Genomic DNA, 15228 nt, shown 5'->3' on the forward strand with positions numbered 1-15228 from the left:
TGCTCTGAGCTGCTGGCGTGGCATGGGCCACCTAAAAAATTAACAATTTCTTTTAAAAAATAATATTTTAAAACTTGTAACCTTATCCATAACCGAATGAGAATATATTTACCTGTATTTGTGTGTAAATATTTGCATTTCTAAATGTGAATCTAGAGGAAACTGGTGTGAAACCTGTAAGGTTCATAGACACTTAGCTGCCAAACTGGGTTGGAGCCAGTGAGAAAAAGCCTGAGTGGTAAGCTCTGAAAAAAAACAAAAGTCCTGGTACATTTTGCTTTACTCCTTCTCCTGTTCCCACTGCCTTGTTCTGACCTTGAGAAAAGTCTTTGAACTGGGGAAATACCGTTCTTGTAAAATTAGCACATGTCAATGAAGAAATAACAAAAAAAACTTTTAAAACTCGGCCAGATGAGAAAAATGACTTCATGCCGTAAACATCTTCACAAAGAAACCTTTGGATCTCTTTTGGGTCATTACTTGGTAAACAGCATCAGGCAGAGTCACTCAAATAAAAAAACACTGACTGAGAGGGGTACACAGTGCAGCAGTTCAGCTTGTAAACAGCAGTGTCTGGGAAAAAAATCCACTTCAGGCACCTGAACAAGGGGGGTTATAACACGTGGTAGGGTCCATTTGATGAATTTGTAAATCCAAAACAAATAATTTTGCTTGGAGGTGGAGAAATTTTTTTTGGAGGGATATACCATATTTTTCACATATATCATGCTGTGTCTGAAGTTAAAAGGGACCATGAGGCTCCTTGAATCCACCTCCTTGCTCCATCCACAAACAATTATATCTAGGTAACTATTAACTATATTTAATTTTTATTTTTTTTTTAGGTTACATTTTTGTTATTGGTATCAGCAGGTGCAAGCTGAGGGAAAGCAAGATGGAAAACATTTTTGTTTTCTCTAAACTGGGGCATGTCCTTAGGGGCTTCTCTCCCTTAGAGACACAGCAAAGAAGTCAATGCCCACTCAGTCAAGGGCTGTTTTCACACCCTCCAGAGGCCTGGAGGCCTCTCCTAAAATCTCTGAGATACCCACTGATCTTAATATATGCATCTGGAATGAAAGGATAGAATTTGGGCTCAGGCAGGAAGATTCAGCAGTTCCAGTGGCATCCTTGTGGTGCTTTGCTGGATTGTGTCATTGGGTTCGAGGTCACATCCCAATGAATTTTGGAGTTTTCCCAAAAATTCACAAGAATTTTTGCTCCATGTGTCTGTGGGTATCTCGCTCCAGTTACATTTACAGGGCAGGGTTTTTTGTTGAATACATGCAGAATATAGAATGTGGGAGCTCTCCAACTTTTTCCATGGAGAGGAATGAATGTCATGAGCAATCCCCCTGTTATTTAAAATAACATGTTAATTGGGACATCCTTGCCACAGCGTAGCAGTTGTTTTGGAGGAAGTAAAGTTTTAAAAAAATTTACTAAATTTTTTTAACTCTTTTTTTTTTAATTGCTATAGCGAGAAATTAATAGAGTTTAAAAAAAAAAAAAAAAAGAAAGAAAAGTACCAGCATTAAATCATCTTGATCCATCAGCTGTTAGAATTTAGTCATTCATTAGATCTGCATGTCCTTAAGGCAGGTAGAAAGTTCACCACATTTGAGAAGGAGGGGTTAGAGCCTTCATAATTTATGGGTAGAGCCTTCATAATTTATGGAAAGCATAAAGAAAGTGAAATATCTTCTCTTGAGAAGATCTGCCCGTGTAAAAGCCAGGAAGAAATCCTCTTACCCTTTTTTATCGGTGGAAATACTGTCTTAAAGAGCCAAAATTGGTGTGATGGACAAAACCACAGAAACATCTTAGCTCTGCAGTCTGCTGTGTGGAAAGGAATAATGTTGCCCAAGAGCAGAAATTGCAGAATATTCCAGGGGAAGAACCTTGTGGGCATTTCCTCCCCAAAACCCTCATTTGGGGAGTTTTCTCGTAGTGTTTTTTTTTTAATTTTTTTTTTTTTTTTTTGTTAGTTGGTTTGGATTTTAACTGGACCTCCATAACAGTGTTTCTCCTCAGGATAGTTCACAATGCCATACAAACCTGTGAACTGAGCAAAAGAAGAAAAGTGTTAGAAAACAGAGGGTTTCCTCCTACCCAGAAAAAAAGCTAACACCACCATCACTCCGTGATGGGTTCTTATCATTTTAGGTATTATTGGAACTGGCCACGAGCGTTGTCGACTGCTGCTGGTAATTTCTGTTGAGTGCAGGTGACAAAACTTATCTGAGTGGTAGCCAAAAGCTGTTAATGGGAAGAAGCCCACAGGAGTAATTTAATCTGCAATCTCATATGCAGATGGTTCTCCAATCTCTGCAAGGCCTCTGGCAAGAAACCAGAGTGATGCAAAAACAAAAGCAAAAAGCCTGGTAATGGAGAGAATAAAAGATGTGGAAACATCTTTGAACTAGACCTAATTTTCTACTTGCACAGGGAGACCAGGGTAGCACATGGCCCAAGAATTAAACAGCCAGCACTTTTTCCTACTGAACCTGCATGACAAAGCTGTTATAAATTGAGTGGTAAATTGAGCTGTGCCACTCTGTTGCTTCCTTCTTTCTGTTAATCCTCAAGAAGACAGTCAATGCCATTGTGCCACAACTGCTTCCTAGGAAAAATTCCTGGAAGGAAAGGGAGAAGAAGGGATTTTTCAGTGTGGCATTTTTTTATAATGTCTCCATGCGTCTGAGCAATGCTCTGTGTTCAGAGGATGAGATGACTAAAGAAACTCGGTTCCTTTTTAAACTTGGGGCTTGTTTCCTATTTATTTTCTAATTTTCATGATTATTATACGAGTATTGCAAATATTTTCCTAATTACTAATTCACTTGTGGCCTGGAAGCATCTTTATTCTGCAGTGCAAGAGGGGAAGGGTCTCAGTTTTGTCATCCTTTGTAAGCCACTCTGCTCCTCACATGAGCTCTTTGCAGGGTTCTGTACACACAGTCATCTATCCCAGTAGTTCTAATCAGTTCAAAATAGTTTTAGGAGTATTTTTTTTACTCTTGTTGTTCCATTTTTTCCTGATGTGAAGAGAGGAAGTCACAGGGTGGGATTTGAACGGATAATGGCTGTGAGGATGGAAATGCCCCTTATACCCATTCCATAAGCATCACAGTTGGGCTGTATCAGTGTTGTAAGGCAATATAGTAAAGTCAAATTGAATTTATTGTGAAATGCAGCAGCATACAGATCTGACATATTTGGGTAACAGGCCAGTTTCTTCAAGTGAAGGAGAATACATTTGAAAAAACCCCAACCCTGTCAATACCAGAATGAAGGGAGCAGTGCCATGAAACATGTTGGAAGCTGTGAAGAGCTCATGCTTCAGAAATATAACCATTATCTCAGGGAGGATCCCACTCCTTTGATCTGTCTCACCTGTTTTGTGAGTCTGTAAATGCTGATGCCTGGGCCTTAATTCAAAGTGGCAACCAGTAGGGAATTCCAGTGCCATGAAACTGTGCTATGCAAAGTTCATTAAATTTGTTCCATGACTATTATTTTCTTCACTCCGTAATTATGAGAAGGATGGAGTAATTCCCACACATGCAGCTGTGAGCTGTTATGGAATACCATTAGAGCAGTTTGATCAAATGCTGACAGAAGTAATTCCCTCAGAACTAAAGGCATTTTACCCAAATAGGAGGATTTCCAAACTGCCCTGCATTGTTCTCTAAGATAAGTGTGGAGATTCTGTAGTCCACTCTTAGGGAATCAGTGGGTCTGGCATGCACTAATGTTGGGCTGGTACTGCCCACTTGCTAAGCCTTTTAGTCAGAAGAGTATTTCCCAGGCAGTTTATGTGAGTGGAGATGTAATTCCATTTGAGGCTACTGGTTTTGGGGTTGTTTTTTATAACACTGTACTACAGCAGTTCAGATTAGGGAAAAGTATAGGGCATTTTCCAGCTCGTTGCTTTTGCCTGTACCTGGGGCAGAAACAACCAAACATGGCTTAGGATTTTAAATACTTTGAGTTGTATGCTCCTCTCTAAAAAGAACCAGAAGTAACCAGGTAGCATGCACAGCTCTTTCTGAGAGATATTGCAACAAAACAAAATCAGGGACTGACAGAACAACAAAAAGGGGGGAGAGATGGTCTGGAAAATACCCATTCTGACCCCATTTTCAGTCACAGAGGAAGGATATACATCTATATCCACACCTATTTAACTTCAATGTTACAAGCACGCTGCAAGGTGTGTCACTTATACTGAAAATGTTTTGTGTTTTTGTTGTTGGGGTTGGGGTTGGTTTATGTGTTTGGCTTCTTTTCCCTGGGCAAAAAGATTACCAATTAGTGACAAATGTTTGGGCATGTCTATGAATGTCCCTGCAAAGACATAAGTAGGGTCTCCCTCCTATCCCACTCCCACAGAGTTACATTCTGACTTGAAGGCATCCTTGAGGGCAGCTGCTGAGGTAGGAGCTGTCTGCGGTTTTGATTTTGTGCTAAATGTGGTTTTCAAGTTCAAAAAAAAAGATTTTTCTCGCTGACTGCTTTTTTTAACCCTTTTACTGTGCCACTGAAATGGGAAGTGTCTGGAGCTCAGCAAGGATGCCATTTATTCTTGGGAGGATGGGGAAAGGTTAAAAGTAGAAACAGCTGATTAAGCAGGATGGCTCTGTAGAGAAAGCAGAAGGAAGAGAAATGTGAACATCTGTTAAAGCCACACCAGTGGCTATTTTGGCTAAGTTCAGCTTGCAGTTCCTTTTGAATTCCTCCTTCTTCAGTAGATGTCACTGCTATCAGTGACAAACACAATGTTGGCCTCAGGAGCATCATTAATGTGGGTAACAGAGAACGTAATAAAGAGGAAAATCAGGCAGTTCCCTTTTTTTTTTTAAGTTACACCGGTCTTCACTGTCTTTGGTGCAAATAAAAATGACATTTTGAAGATCTGATGATCCCTTTTACAGGGAAAATAAAGCCAGAACAGGGCTGGTAGCTGTGGTGTTGGGTTTACACCACTTACAGTTTCATTCTGCACCTATCATGGTCCTACTGGATTTTGTTCAGGTCCCCATTGTCACAGAGTGGAGACAAGGGATTCTGTCTAAGCTTCCACCATCTTTTCCCTCCAGCTACCATTCAAGATAGATTAATCTCAATCCAACAGAGTTATCTTCTCTTCCCCACAGTAAAACTGTCAGAGTTATAGCAGCAGCACAATGGGTCTCTTTTTACTATTAATTTCTTTTCCTCGTGTGCCTAATACCTCGCAGCTTTGGGAGGGAAAGAACTTCCTGAGAACTCTGTTTTATTTGTATCTCATCAGAGCAGATGATTAAGAAAAGAAGCCTGACTTTCTCAGCAGCACTGGCCTGCTGCCTGAGTCCAGGGGCTGGATTTTGCTGTCCCTCCATCCCCAAGAAAGGTCCTAAATTGTCCTTTGGAAATTTCTTCTCTAGACCAACTGTAATAAACACTGAGTGAATGAATTCATGTAATGATGCAAGAAATGCTTTCCTGAAGTCCCAATAGGCATCTGAATGACCTTCATCCTGCATTTTGTGCTTTGGTCCACAAGTAGGGATGTTTAGAAAAAGGATTTTTTTCTCTATATACATTTTTTTGAAGTGTGCAACTTGAGAGAAATGAGTTGAAAGCATAGAGTGAATTATAGGCTTGACTTAACATTTTATCTTCTGGGAAGACTCAATAATTTAACAGTGGATACTGGAACAGTTGATAGGAAATGTTTACAAAATCACTAGGTATTAGAAGATTTGGACCATTAAAGGAACTGAGCTAAGGGATGACTTTTGATATTGTGAAACAGAAATAAACTTGGACTGTGAATCAAAGCAGATCATTTCTGCCTTTGTTTATATGATATTGTATCTTTTAGATAAATTGTATCTTTTTAAATAAATTAAAAAGCCCAGATAAGGAGGCTAAGCAAGGGCAGTATATGAATCTGCATTTTAAATTTTCCATCCAACATTAGTTTTAGCACAAGAATTTTTGGAGCTGTTGTGGAGAAAATTATTTTGAACTCTTGTATACATGTATGGGAAAACATACCCAAATTGTGGTTGCTGTTTTCTACTTGATTGATCTCTTGGTCCGTCCTGTGCACATCATTTGTGGATTTTTAACTCTGCACAGATGTGCTTTGTCATACTTTGGAGAGAAAAGATTATTGACTTACTAAACAGTCAAGTTATTAGTTCCAGTTTCCTTAGAAGGGCCAGTTTTTTCCCTCTCCTAGGAAAACAGCCACACCTGTAAATGAATGAAACTTGTTAGAGGTTTGAATTAATCATCCTTACCCCCAGTTGTCATGCAGAGTTGAAATCCTATTGCCCTTTTGCTAGCTTAGATATCTAATTTAGATATTTGTAGATATTTGGCTTTAGGCAACCTTTAGTTATTACACATAGATATTTAGACTTTTCTTTAGTGAACAGATCATGGTCCTTACAATTATCCACTTACTTGAGTTCTCACCACATGTGGATTTTCCAGAGTAGTATTTGCTCAAACTAATATATTTCAGGGATGCTAATTGGTCTTTCTATAAGTGTTTTTAAGAGCCTCCAGAACATTGTATTTGGATTGCAGTGTCTCATGGAATTACCTGTGCAATTTGCAGCAATCGGTGCTACAGGATTGTATGCCACTGGTAAAAAGAGAAGGAAGATTATGGATACAGTTTTAGTCTGGGTGAAACAGGCACAGAAAGTAACTGATTTTACAACACATTTCTTGTATCTGCATCAGGCTGTCCAGTGAACAGCAGTGATCTCATATTTTGTGGTTAGCATATCCTACAAAATGCTGTTGATTGTATTATTGTTGTATTAAGAGGACTCAGTTTCAGTGTAAAAGCAGAAAAGTAGATACAGAATAGTTGCTTTTTGTGACTAAGACAGGGGGTTTTTTTAAAAAGAATGAGCTTATTTACAATTACCTCTACGTGCCAATGTACTGCCAGTTGTTTGTCATCCTCCAGTCCCTCATAGGATGGGACTGCTGGATAAGAAAAACTTCCAAAGACAACAGCAAGTGTCACCTGAGCTCAGGATGCAGGTTTCTGTGTACTCAGCACCCAACAGTCCTCCTTATTCTGTGGCAGTGGAATCTTTGAGCTGGCTGGGTGAGGGATTTCTGGAGTGGGTGAGATTTAGGTCTTAATTCACACTGTAAGATTGGTACTGAGTTAATCTGTATGAGGGAGCTACACTCACAAATGCGTTATCATCTTTATTTCAGCTGAAAATAGCTTCATTGATGGTAGTTCAGTGAGATACTTAGATTTTTAAAGTGTGGTTTAGTTTTAATAGCTTAAAGTAATTATGGAGAGGCCTTTTTCCATGATGCAAGCAGAAGAAAAGCTCTTATCTCAGTTCCAGGCCCAGCTCTGTGATCTTCTCAGGATACTTCAGGACACAGTGAAATATTGCACGACAAATCTGTTAGAAATTTCCCTTCCTTTTGAGGCAGTTGTCACAGCAGGTTTACCCTGGATAGATGGTCTACATATTTAATAAATAATTTTGTATATTTTATGCATTAGGTGCATTTTCCACTTCCAGAATCAATTCCAGGAATAGTCTGCACTGTAAGGCGATCAGAGCTGGTTTGGGTAGCTGTATTTTCTTCAAATGACAGATAAAGAAACTACTTTACAGCTACTGCAGGTACAGAAACTATTTTACAGCTCACAGTTAATTCTCGCAGCGTCATTGTCATCCTTGCAAAGTTGTAACTTCAGGATCAAGTGGCTACTTACTAGATCAGTTATTCCAGAGGTGGCAAAATTAAATATCAGCTGGTATGAAGAAAATACAAAACAACTGTGTGTGTGTGTGTGTGTGTGCTTGTGAAGATCTGAGTCTACTTTAAGGAAACTGGTGGCGGAGGTGTCAAGGAGTCCACTCGTATCTCAGGGCTGACTGCTCTTAGGGTTGGTCCCTGGCTGAGGCAAAACCTTGGCAGATGTTGGTTGAGGCAATGGAGGCAGCAGGGCAGGAGAAAACTTTCTGCTGGAGTTCACTGCTGGTGAGCTGGGTGCCTTGTTTCGACAGCACGTTGTACATCACCGTGGATGTCACATGACAATATTCACATGTGTGAATAAAAATCAAGAGGACCTCCATCGACTCGTTCTAATTCAGAAATAAAATAAGTCTTTTATCCCTTTTGGCTTTCATTTTAATTGCTATATTTCTTCCTAATTTTTTTTTTTTTCCATTGCAGTTCGAGTTCATTCAACTACGACAAAATTCACTGCACTGGCCACAGAAATGATAAAAAACTGGATCATGTTTTTGTTCTTCCTGTCGGTTACTATGGTGAGTCTTATGAATTTTTTAAATCCCTTGCAGTTTTAACTAGCATATAGAGAATACCATAGAAATTATTAATAAGGAAATGCAGAAATAACTAATCTTGTGTTCAGACGTGGCTTCTGCACCACAGGATCTTCACCTGCCTTCTGTTCTCCTTTAAATTCCTGTAGTAAAGGAACGGAAATAATGTTTAACCTCTGCTGAACCCAGCATATCTTTGTTGGCTGAGAACAGTAATAGTTGATAAGTGACATATAAGCAATAATCTACAGACCCCAGGAAGAGTGGAGGAGACATCTGAGATTCAGAGGACATCCTCAGGGCTTTTAAGTTCATCCCTTGTATGACAGTGGTACAGTATTTCAATCTTCAGCTTTGTTTTCCAATGAAATTTAGTGGCTTCCCATAAAACATGTAATTACTGTTAAAATGCACTTAAGAAGGTACAGATTATGATCAAGAATCCTAAGCTTTTTTTAATTTTAGTACCTATAAAAGTGCATGTCATGTCTTTCGAATATCTTTTTGTATTCTGAGGGTTGACTTTATGGTTCACCAGACTGGAGAAACCAAATAGCTCTGGACAAGCCAAGTGCTTCAGTGCATAAAGTATATGGAAAGTCTTTTTTTTCATAAGGGATCATTTTGGATCTGACTGAAATGTCTTTTAGACTAAACTTTGATATATTTCACTGGATTTTACAAAAATATGCTTATATGCCTCTGGCTGTGTCAGTGCTGCCATTATTATTTACAAATCTTGCCAATTGGTTGCTTCCCCGTGCTCATTCAGGAGACATTTGTCAAGATTCAGTGGTAAGAATTGCTAAATTAACCAGCAAAACACAAAAATCACGCTGTCAGTAATAGGATTGGAAGATGGTTTTTCTTGGGTAAAATAATATTTTAAAATACAATATTTAAAAAGATTGACGTTGAAGAAGTTTATGCTGGAGCTTATAAGTGATTTGCTAAAAGAAGTCTCTTTCCTCTTAGTTTTTGGCCACTGCTGTACCATCTGAGGGGCATCAGAACATCACAGAGGACTCCTCACAACTGAGTGTCACACGGAATAAAATCATGACAGCACAGTATGAATGCTACCAGAAAATTATGCAGGATCCTATTCACAGGAAAGAAGGTAGAAATTACTTTTTATGAGATTTTACCAAGGCAAATGGTCAACAGGTATAATTACACTAATTCACAATCCCTTAGTTATATTAAATTCCTGTCTTGCTGGTAAGTATTTTTCAGGTTGTATTTGAAAATAAATAAATTGTATTTGTATAAAAAATTGTATAAAAAAATTTGTATAATTTTTTAGAAACCTCACTTTGGGATGCACGAGGATAAAGCAATATGTTGCATTACCTGCCCATAACACCACTTCTTATATAACACAAAGCTGTTATTTCTGATGAGAAAAAGTTAATTTAAATAGATATTTATGCTAAAAAAAAAAAAAAAAGAAAAAATTGACTAATTACTCTTGCAACTTTATTTCATTTCATGGTCTTCTGATAGCTCTGTCTGTGCCTTTAAAAATTGGAATTGTCTTGATCCACACAGTTTCCCTGCTCTAAGGGCTGTGTTAGTGTTGTTGTGGCTTTTTCTGATAACTCACTCAGAGCTGACCTCAGTGATTCTGCCTCTCACTGTATTCAGTGGTTCTCACTTGGTAACTCCTGGAAACACTGAATGGCAAGAAAAGGGTAATTATGTTCTTCTACAAAGAGATTTTCCTCTTCTGAAATGATTCTTTGGAGGAACTGAATGCCTGGAGGTCTGAAATAAATTCAAGTGTATGAGTGACAGTGTAGGTTTATGTCCAGCTTGGGGCCTCTTCAGAAGGGTCTGGAACAAAATGGAAAATCCTCAGATGAGGAGGAATTACAAGATGCTTGAAAACTGCAGCCTTTGAAACGAGGACATTATTAAACCTTTACAAGAAAACCAAAGCAAGGCTCTGAAAACATCTTCAGATTTGTAGAGATGGTCAGTCACTCTTCTGTGTGCCTTTTGGGAAAGGGTTTGTTTATGAAACCCCGGCCCGTTCTCAAGGGAAGTTTATTTTAGATGTTGAAATTTGTGTGAGTGCAGTGAGGCACTGGCACGGGCTCCTGAGGGACACTGTGGATTCCCAGTTCCTGGAGCACTGACAGGAGTGTCTGCCCAGGGATTGCTGCAGGCTCAGCCCAGCCTGAGGCAGAGGAGCTGTGCCTGCCTCCCAGCCAGGCTTTCTCAAGGCTTCTGGGACACCTCTACGTTTTTAATGGACTAGAAAACATATTTATAGGCTTGGTACACATCCAGATATAAAGCCATTCAGTAAAATGGTCTTTGAAAGCGTAAGACTCTTTGCTAAGGGACATCATTAACTATGAAATGATTTAGGGTTTTTTGCCCGCTGTGTTCTAGATCAGAAGTTTATAAATTACGGATGTAGAATGAGATTGAATTTTAAAACATTTTTGAAGAAATGTATGTATAAGGAGCTACCTCTATTAAGTGGAGTTTTAATCAACTACTGCTAAATCTTATTTTTCTGTTTCATTTTTTTGGTTTTTTTTCTCACTGCTGCAAACTTGCATTTCCAGTCTCTACTTTCAGAAGACCATTATGAAAGAAGGGTTGTTATTTTATTACCAGGTCTCTACTTGTTTGCAGGTCCCTACTGTAACAGGACATGGGATGGCTGGTTGTGCTGGAGTGATGTTGCTGCTGGAACTGTGTCAGTGCAGCGCTGCCCTGACTACTTTCAGGATTTCAACCCATCAGGTAAGTGTGCATTGACTTCCACATCAACTTATTTCTCAATGAAATGAGGGTTTGGGTGCTTGATATCTCTCATTTGCCCCACTCAAGTCATTAATGCTCCAGAATTTCAGAAACTCAAGACCCCTATTTGCATTTTCCTTTTATCGCATAGAAAACTAACAGCTACTTATTTTCTTTTCCAACCTATGTCCTTGAGGAATTCTGTAGATCAGGGAGTAGGAACTGAAGTGAGATCATACTTTTTTCCTCTTAGAGATGAGCTTTTCCCTCAGAAAATCTTTTCTCTCTGACAGACAAGCAGAAATAGGACTTACTCTTTTACCTCAATTTTGCAGTTGAAGTCGACAAAGAGTTTCTCCCACTTTGAATCATTTCCTGTTTCTGTGGGTTAAACTTTGTGAGCATGTGAAAAATGTCACAGATTTATAGTCATGTCCCTTTCTGCTCATTTTGTATTTCCCAGGGTCCTCTCATGCCTCTTTCTATTTGATGATAGAAATTATTGTGGTTCCAGAAAATTTCCAGTTTGGTTCTTGAGCAGTTTTCCTATTGCTGTTTTCCTGTCTGTCCAATCCTAATTTACAGGATGTCAAACTTCAGTTTAGATCTTGGATGTTAAACGAGCCATTTAAATAGTCTTGTCACTTCATCTGGTAGTTCTCTAACAGTGAGTTCAATATATTTTGATACTTACTGGATTGGAGGAGGAAAATCTATTTGTTTTCTTAAGCAAAATCACATCATCATTTGCTCTTGCCAAGCGAAAGCAACAGCCTCTAGTTTCTCAGAATTCATGGTAACAAGCAAAGTCTCTCTAGTCATATTAATAAAGCTGTCATTTGTTTGCCAATCTTTATTAAATACTTGGCATCAGGAAGTAGAACTTCAGTGCTGACTGTTGCGTTTTTCTTTCGTTTTTCTTCTTTTGTTTCTCGTTCCCTCGACTTCGATCGCAGAAAAAGTTACGAAGATCTGCGACCCAAGTGGGAATTGGTTTAGACACCCCGAAAGCAACAGGACGTGGACAAACTATACCCAGTGTAACAGCTACACACATGAAAAAGTGAAGGTAGGAAAGGAATAAAGTGCATGTTACCAGCGTCAAGAAAAAAATTTCACAAGTGTCAAAACTCAAGCGGCAGCAGAGTTGACGCAGCTCCAGGTTACAAGAAGAAGAAAGGATGTTGAACAAAAAGGCTGAATTGTGCAAAGCAGACTCAAAACAACCCAATCTACCTGCTTTGTCTTATACAGCTGATTTCAACTGCTTAGATAACATGATAATATTTTTTGTTCATGGGTATTTTAAATGTGTAGTACTTGTCCAGGCCATCCACAGTCAGCTACTGGTAAGTGAAGTGTGTGCCTTGTAAGAGCAGACCTTTGTGGTTTGCTCTGGGATTTCCAGGTAGGGTCCAAGTTGAGCAGAGCTGAGGGGGATTTGTCTATCTCCATGCTGAGAACGTGGGTTTATGCAGTGAACTAAGGGACAGATTTTCAGCAGGTGCACAGCCAGAGTTTTTACTGGGGATTAATTAATACATCTTCAAGGCATCTTTCAGCAGAGTTCAGATGTTGGGGGTTTAGATTTTTTTTTTTCCCAGTGTGAAAAGCAGACCTAATCTATCTGTTTTTATAGGCAAGCTGTAATTGAGTAGATTCACCACAGGATCTTTGAAGACCAAAGGGAACTAAATTATGAGAACTGTTAGATAGGGTCTCTCTTACCCTGTGCTCCTTTTCCTTCGTGGCCTGACTCCCAAATGCCTTTTTTTTTTTTGGTTTCTGAGATATTAAGCTACCCACATGAATAGAAGAGTTTATTTATACTCTTTTATATTTTATATTTATATTTTATATGCATTTATAAAAAGTTTATACTTTGAATTTATTTACATGAAATTTTGCAAGCATCCAAAATTATCAGGCAGCAAAAAAAGGTCAGGCAGCAAAATGCTTTTAGTTGTTTTCTATATATCAAAGATAGACTACACACACACACACACACACTTATGGGAATATGTATAGATGCTATTTTTATATACTTCAGCTTATCTTCAAGATAATGTAGAAAAAGAAAAAAACTATCTCCAAATGAGCTCTTTTTTAACTACTTTGTGCTATGTGAGGATACAATGGACGAAATTGCATATTTTGCCTCCCCCTAACTGTATTTCCACTAATATTCTTTATGTTTATCAAACAGTCAGTCATGGGAAGAAGCAGTAAATTGAAACTGTAAATGCCCAAGAACTAGGAATTTAAAATACATATCGGGGTAGGCTGTAAATTAATTTGGACCTCATGGAAAATGGCTCAATAGCAGCGGATTGTATCAAGAAATCTGACATGTAATAGAGATTCTAACTTCCTGTGTCGTTGTTGTTGAATACTTTAGGGTATTTACCTAGAAACCATATTGAGCAAAAGGTGGTAACAGATGATAATAAGACAGTTTTTTATTGCTTTTCCTCAAATCATGAGACCTTGAGTTCACTAAAGGCAGTTTAATTCTGTTAGCAGAATTGCTCTATTCACTGATTCTTGCTAACATTTGTCTGGGAACCGAGGATTTTATTCAGACAGGAGCAGATCTCTGAAGGTTCTTCCTTATGAATAATGAGCTGTTTTCCCTCAGGCTGTTTTGCCTGCATATTCCAACTCTGTCCCACATCAGAAGCTATTGTTAAAGTGGAATAATAGCTCTGAACAAAACCTCACTGCTTGCTACAATTCAGTATGTTGTTATATTAAGCAGCATTATCTCTTCACTCTGCTCAGAAGGCGGGTGAGATGTTGCACAATAAATCTGACTGCTGGGCATTGTTCAACTCTTATTGTTACTGCCCTCAGCTCTAAATTGTGAAGAACTCCCCTAAATCCTTAACCTGCACGTTTGGCTAAATTGGCCACTGAATGAAGTGGTGATGTGGGGTAGGAACCTGTCATAAAAGGGCTGTTGTCATTTATGCAGCCCAAATTCTAGCATGTCAGGGTAACCCTTGTCTTTTCTCTCTTCCGAATTTTTATGGAAGTTTCAATTATACCTTTTGCATTGTTTTTTCTTTTTTCTTTTTTTTTTTTTTAAAAAAAGAAGTTATCTCATTTTTAGAAGTAATGACAATTTGAAAATTTGTAGCATGTATACATGGTTGTCACGTATACAGGTTGTCATCTTACAATCTACTTAAAGCTTCACCTGAAATATTTTTATATTATTTCAAAAGTCCATATATACAACAAGCTGTTAGTCTGTCTTAAGTTGAAATAATAAGTTCAAGGGATACAAGGAGTTTGCAGTATGTGAGCATTTCTATGCATGCTGTAATTCTCCCTACAGAATCCAGATAGTTATGCTTTATTGTGAGAATATAAAGCTTAACCTATAAATCTTCATTTCCTGGTGTGCCAAATGATAATCTTACATTTAATGCAACAAGAGAGATTTTGTGAGACAGATTCCATAACTGAAAGCAGGGGTTTATTATTTTTTATTATAATTTATTAATTATTATTTAATTTATTTATTAACTAAAAGAATTAATGATAACATTAACTTACAGCAAATATTAATTTACCAGTTCCTTTTTAATCTTCTTTTATCTGGCCAGATTTTCAGGATTCTATAATTTGGCTGTAGGCTTATTTAACGAGTCTGTTCAGCCTTCACTGGTTTTGAGTTGTTAATTTTTTTCAAGCTGAATGAGAACTGAATTTCCAATATCATATTCACGGCTTTCTTTAAAGAAAGTATCTTTGAATGATAAGGAAAAAACCTCCTGTCAGGGGAAAAAAAATGTGAATTCCTTTGGGGGGCACGTTTTACTTAAGAGCTGTCTTACTGAAAGAATCAAACCTCAGACAGGAAGGCACCCAGTGCAGTAGCTTAAATAGTCAGGTTTATATAAACACTCATAAAATCCCATAGCAGGATATATTAGAAACCTGGTGTTTTAACTGGTAAAGGTACATTCCAGTGATGATTCCCATTAACCATTTGTGTTTCCTACGGAGAGGGGGTTTAGTAAGATGTTGTTTTGCAGGATTCTGGACTTGTCTTATCATTATCTGAAACGTTTCTCTTTTTTTTATACTGTTACAGTCATTTTATGTGCTGAAATGATGTATAAAT

At 38.2% G+C, this 15228-nt stretch overlaps 1 protein-coding gene across 3 annotated transcripts in view; it reads left to right on the forward strand.

Moving 5' to 3' along the window:
* Positions 1–15228, forward strand: part of CALCRL (calcitonin receptor like receptor) — a 65814-nt gene that overhangs the window by 25771 nt on the left and 24815 nt on the right. For 2 of the 3 annotated variants that reach the window (XM_064660169.1, XM_064660167.1), the window contains exons 2-5: positions 8224–8318; positions 9312–9456; positions 10986–11096; positions 12053–12165. In XM_064660169.1, coding sequence (XP_064516239.1) covers positions 8271–8318; positions 9312–9456; positions 10986–11096; positions 12053–12165 — 417 coding nt within the window. In that variant the 5' untranslated portion in view covers positions 8224–8270. Of the gene's footprint in view, positions 1–7645; positions 7665–8223; positions 8319–9311; positions 9457–10985; positions 11097–12052; positions 12166–15228 lie in introns of those variants that run through there. The other variant, XM_064660168.1, reaches the window with a different exon arrangement.

This window comes from Pseudopipra pipra, chromosome 7 (genome assembly GCF_036250125.1).
Source record: "Pseudopipra pipra isolate bDixPip1 chromosome 7, bDixPip1.hap1, whole genome shotgun sequence".
Classification (NCBI taxonomy): domain Eukaryota; kingdom Metazoa; phylum Chordata; class Aves; order Passeriformes; family Pipridae; genus Pseudopipra; species Pseudopipra pipra.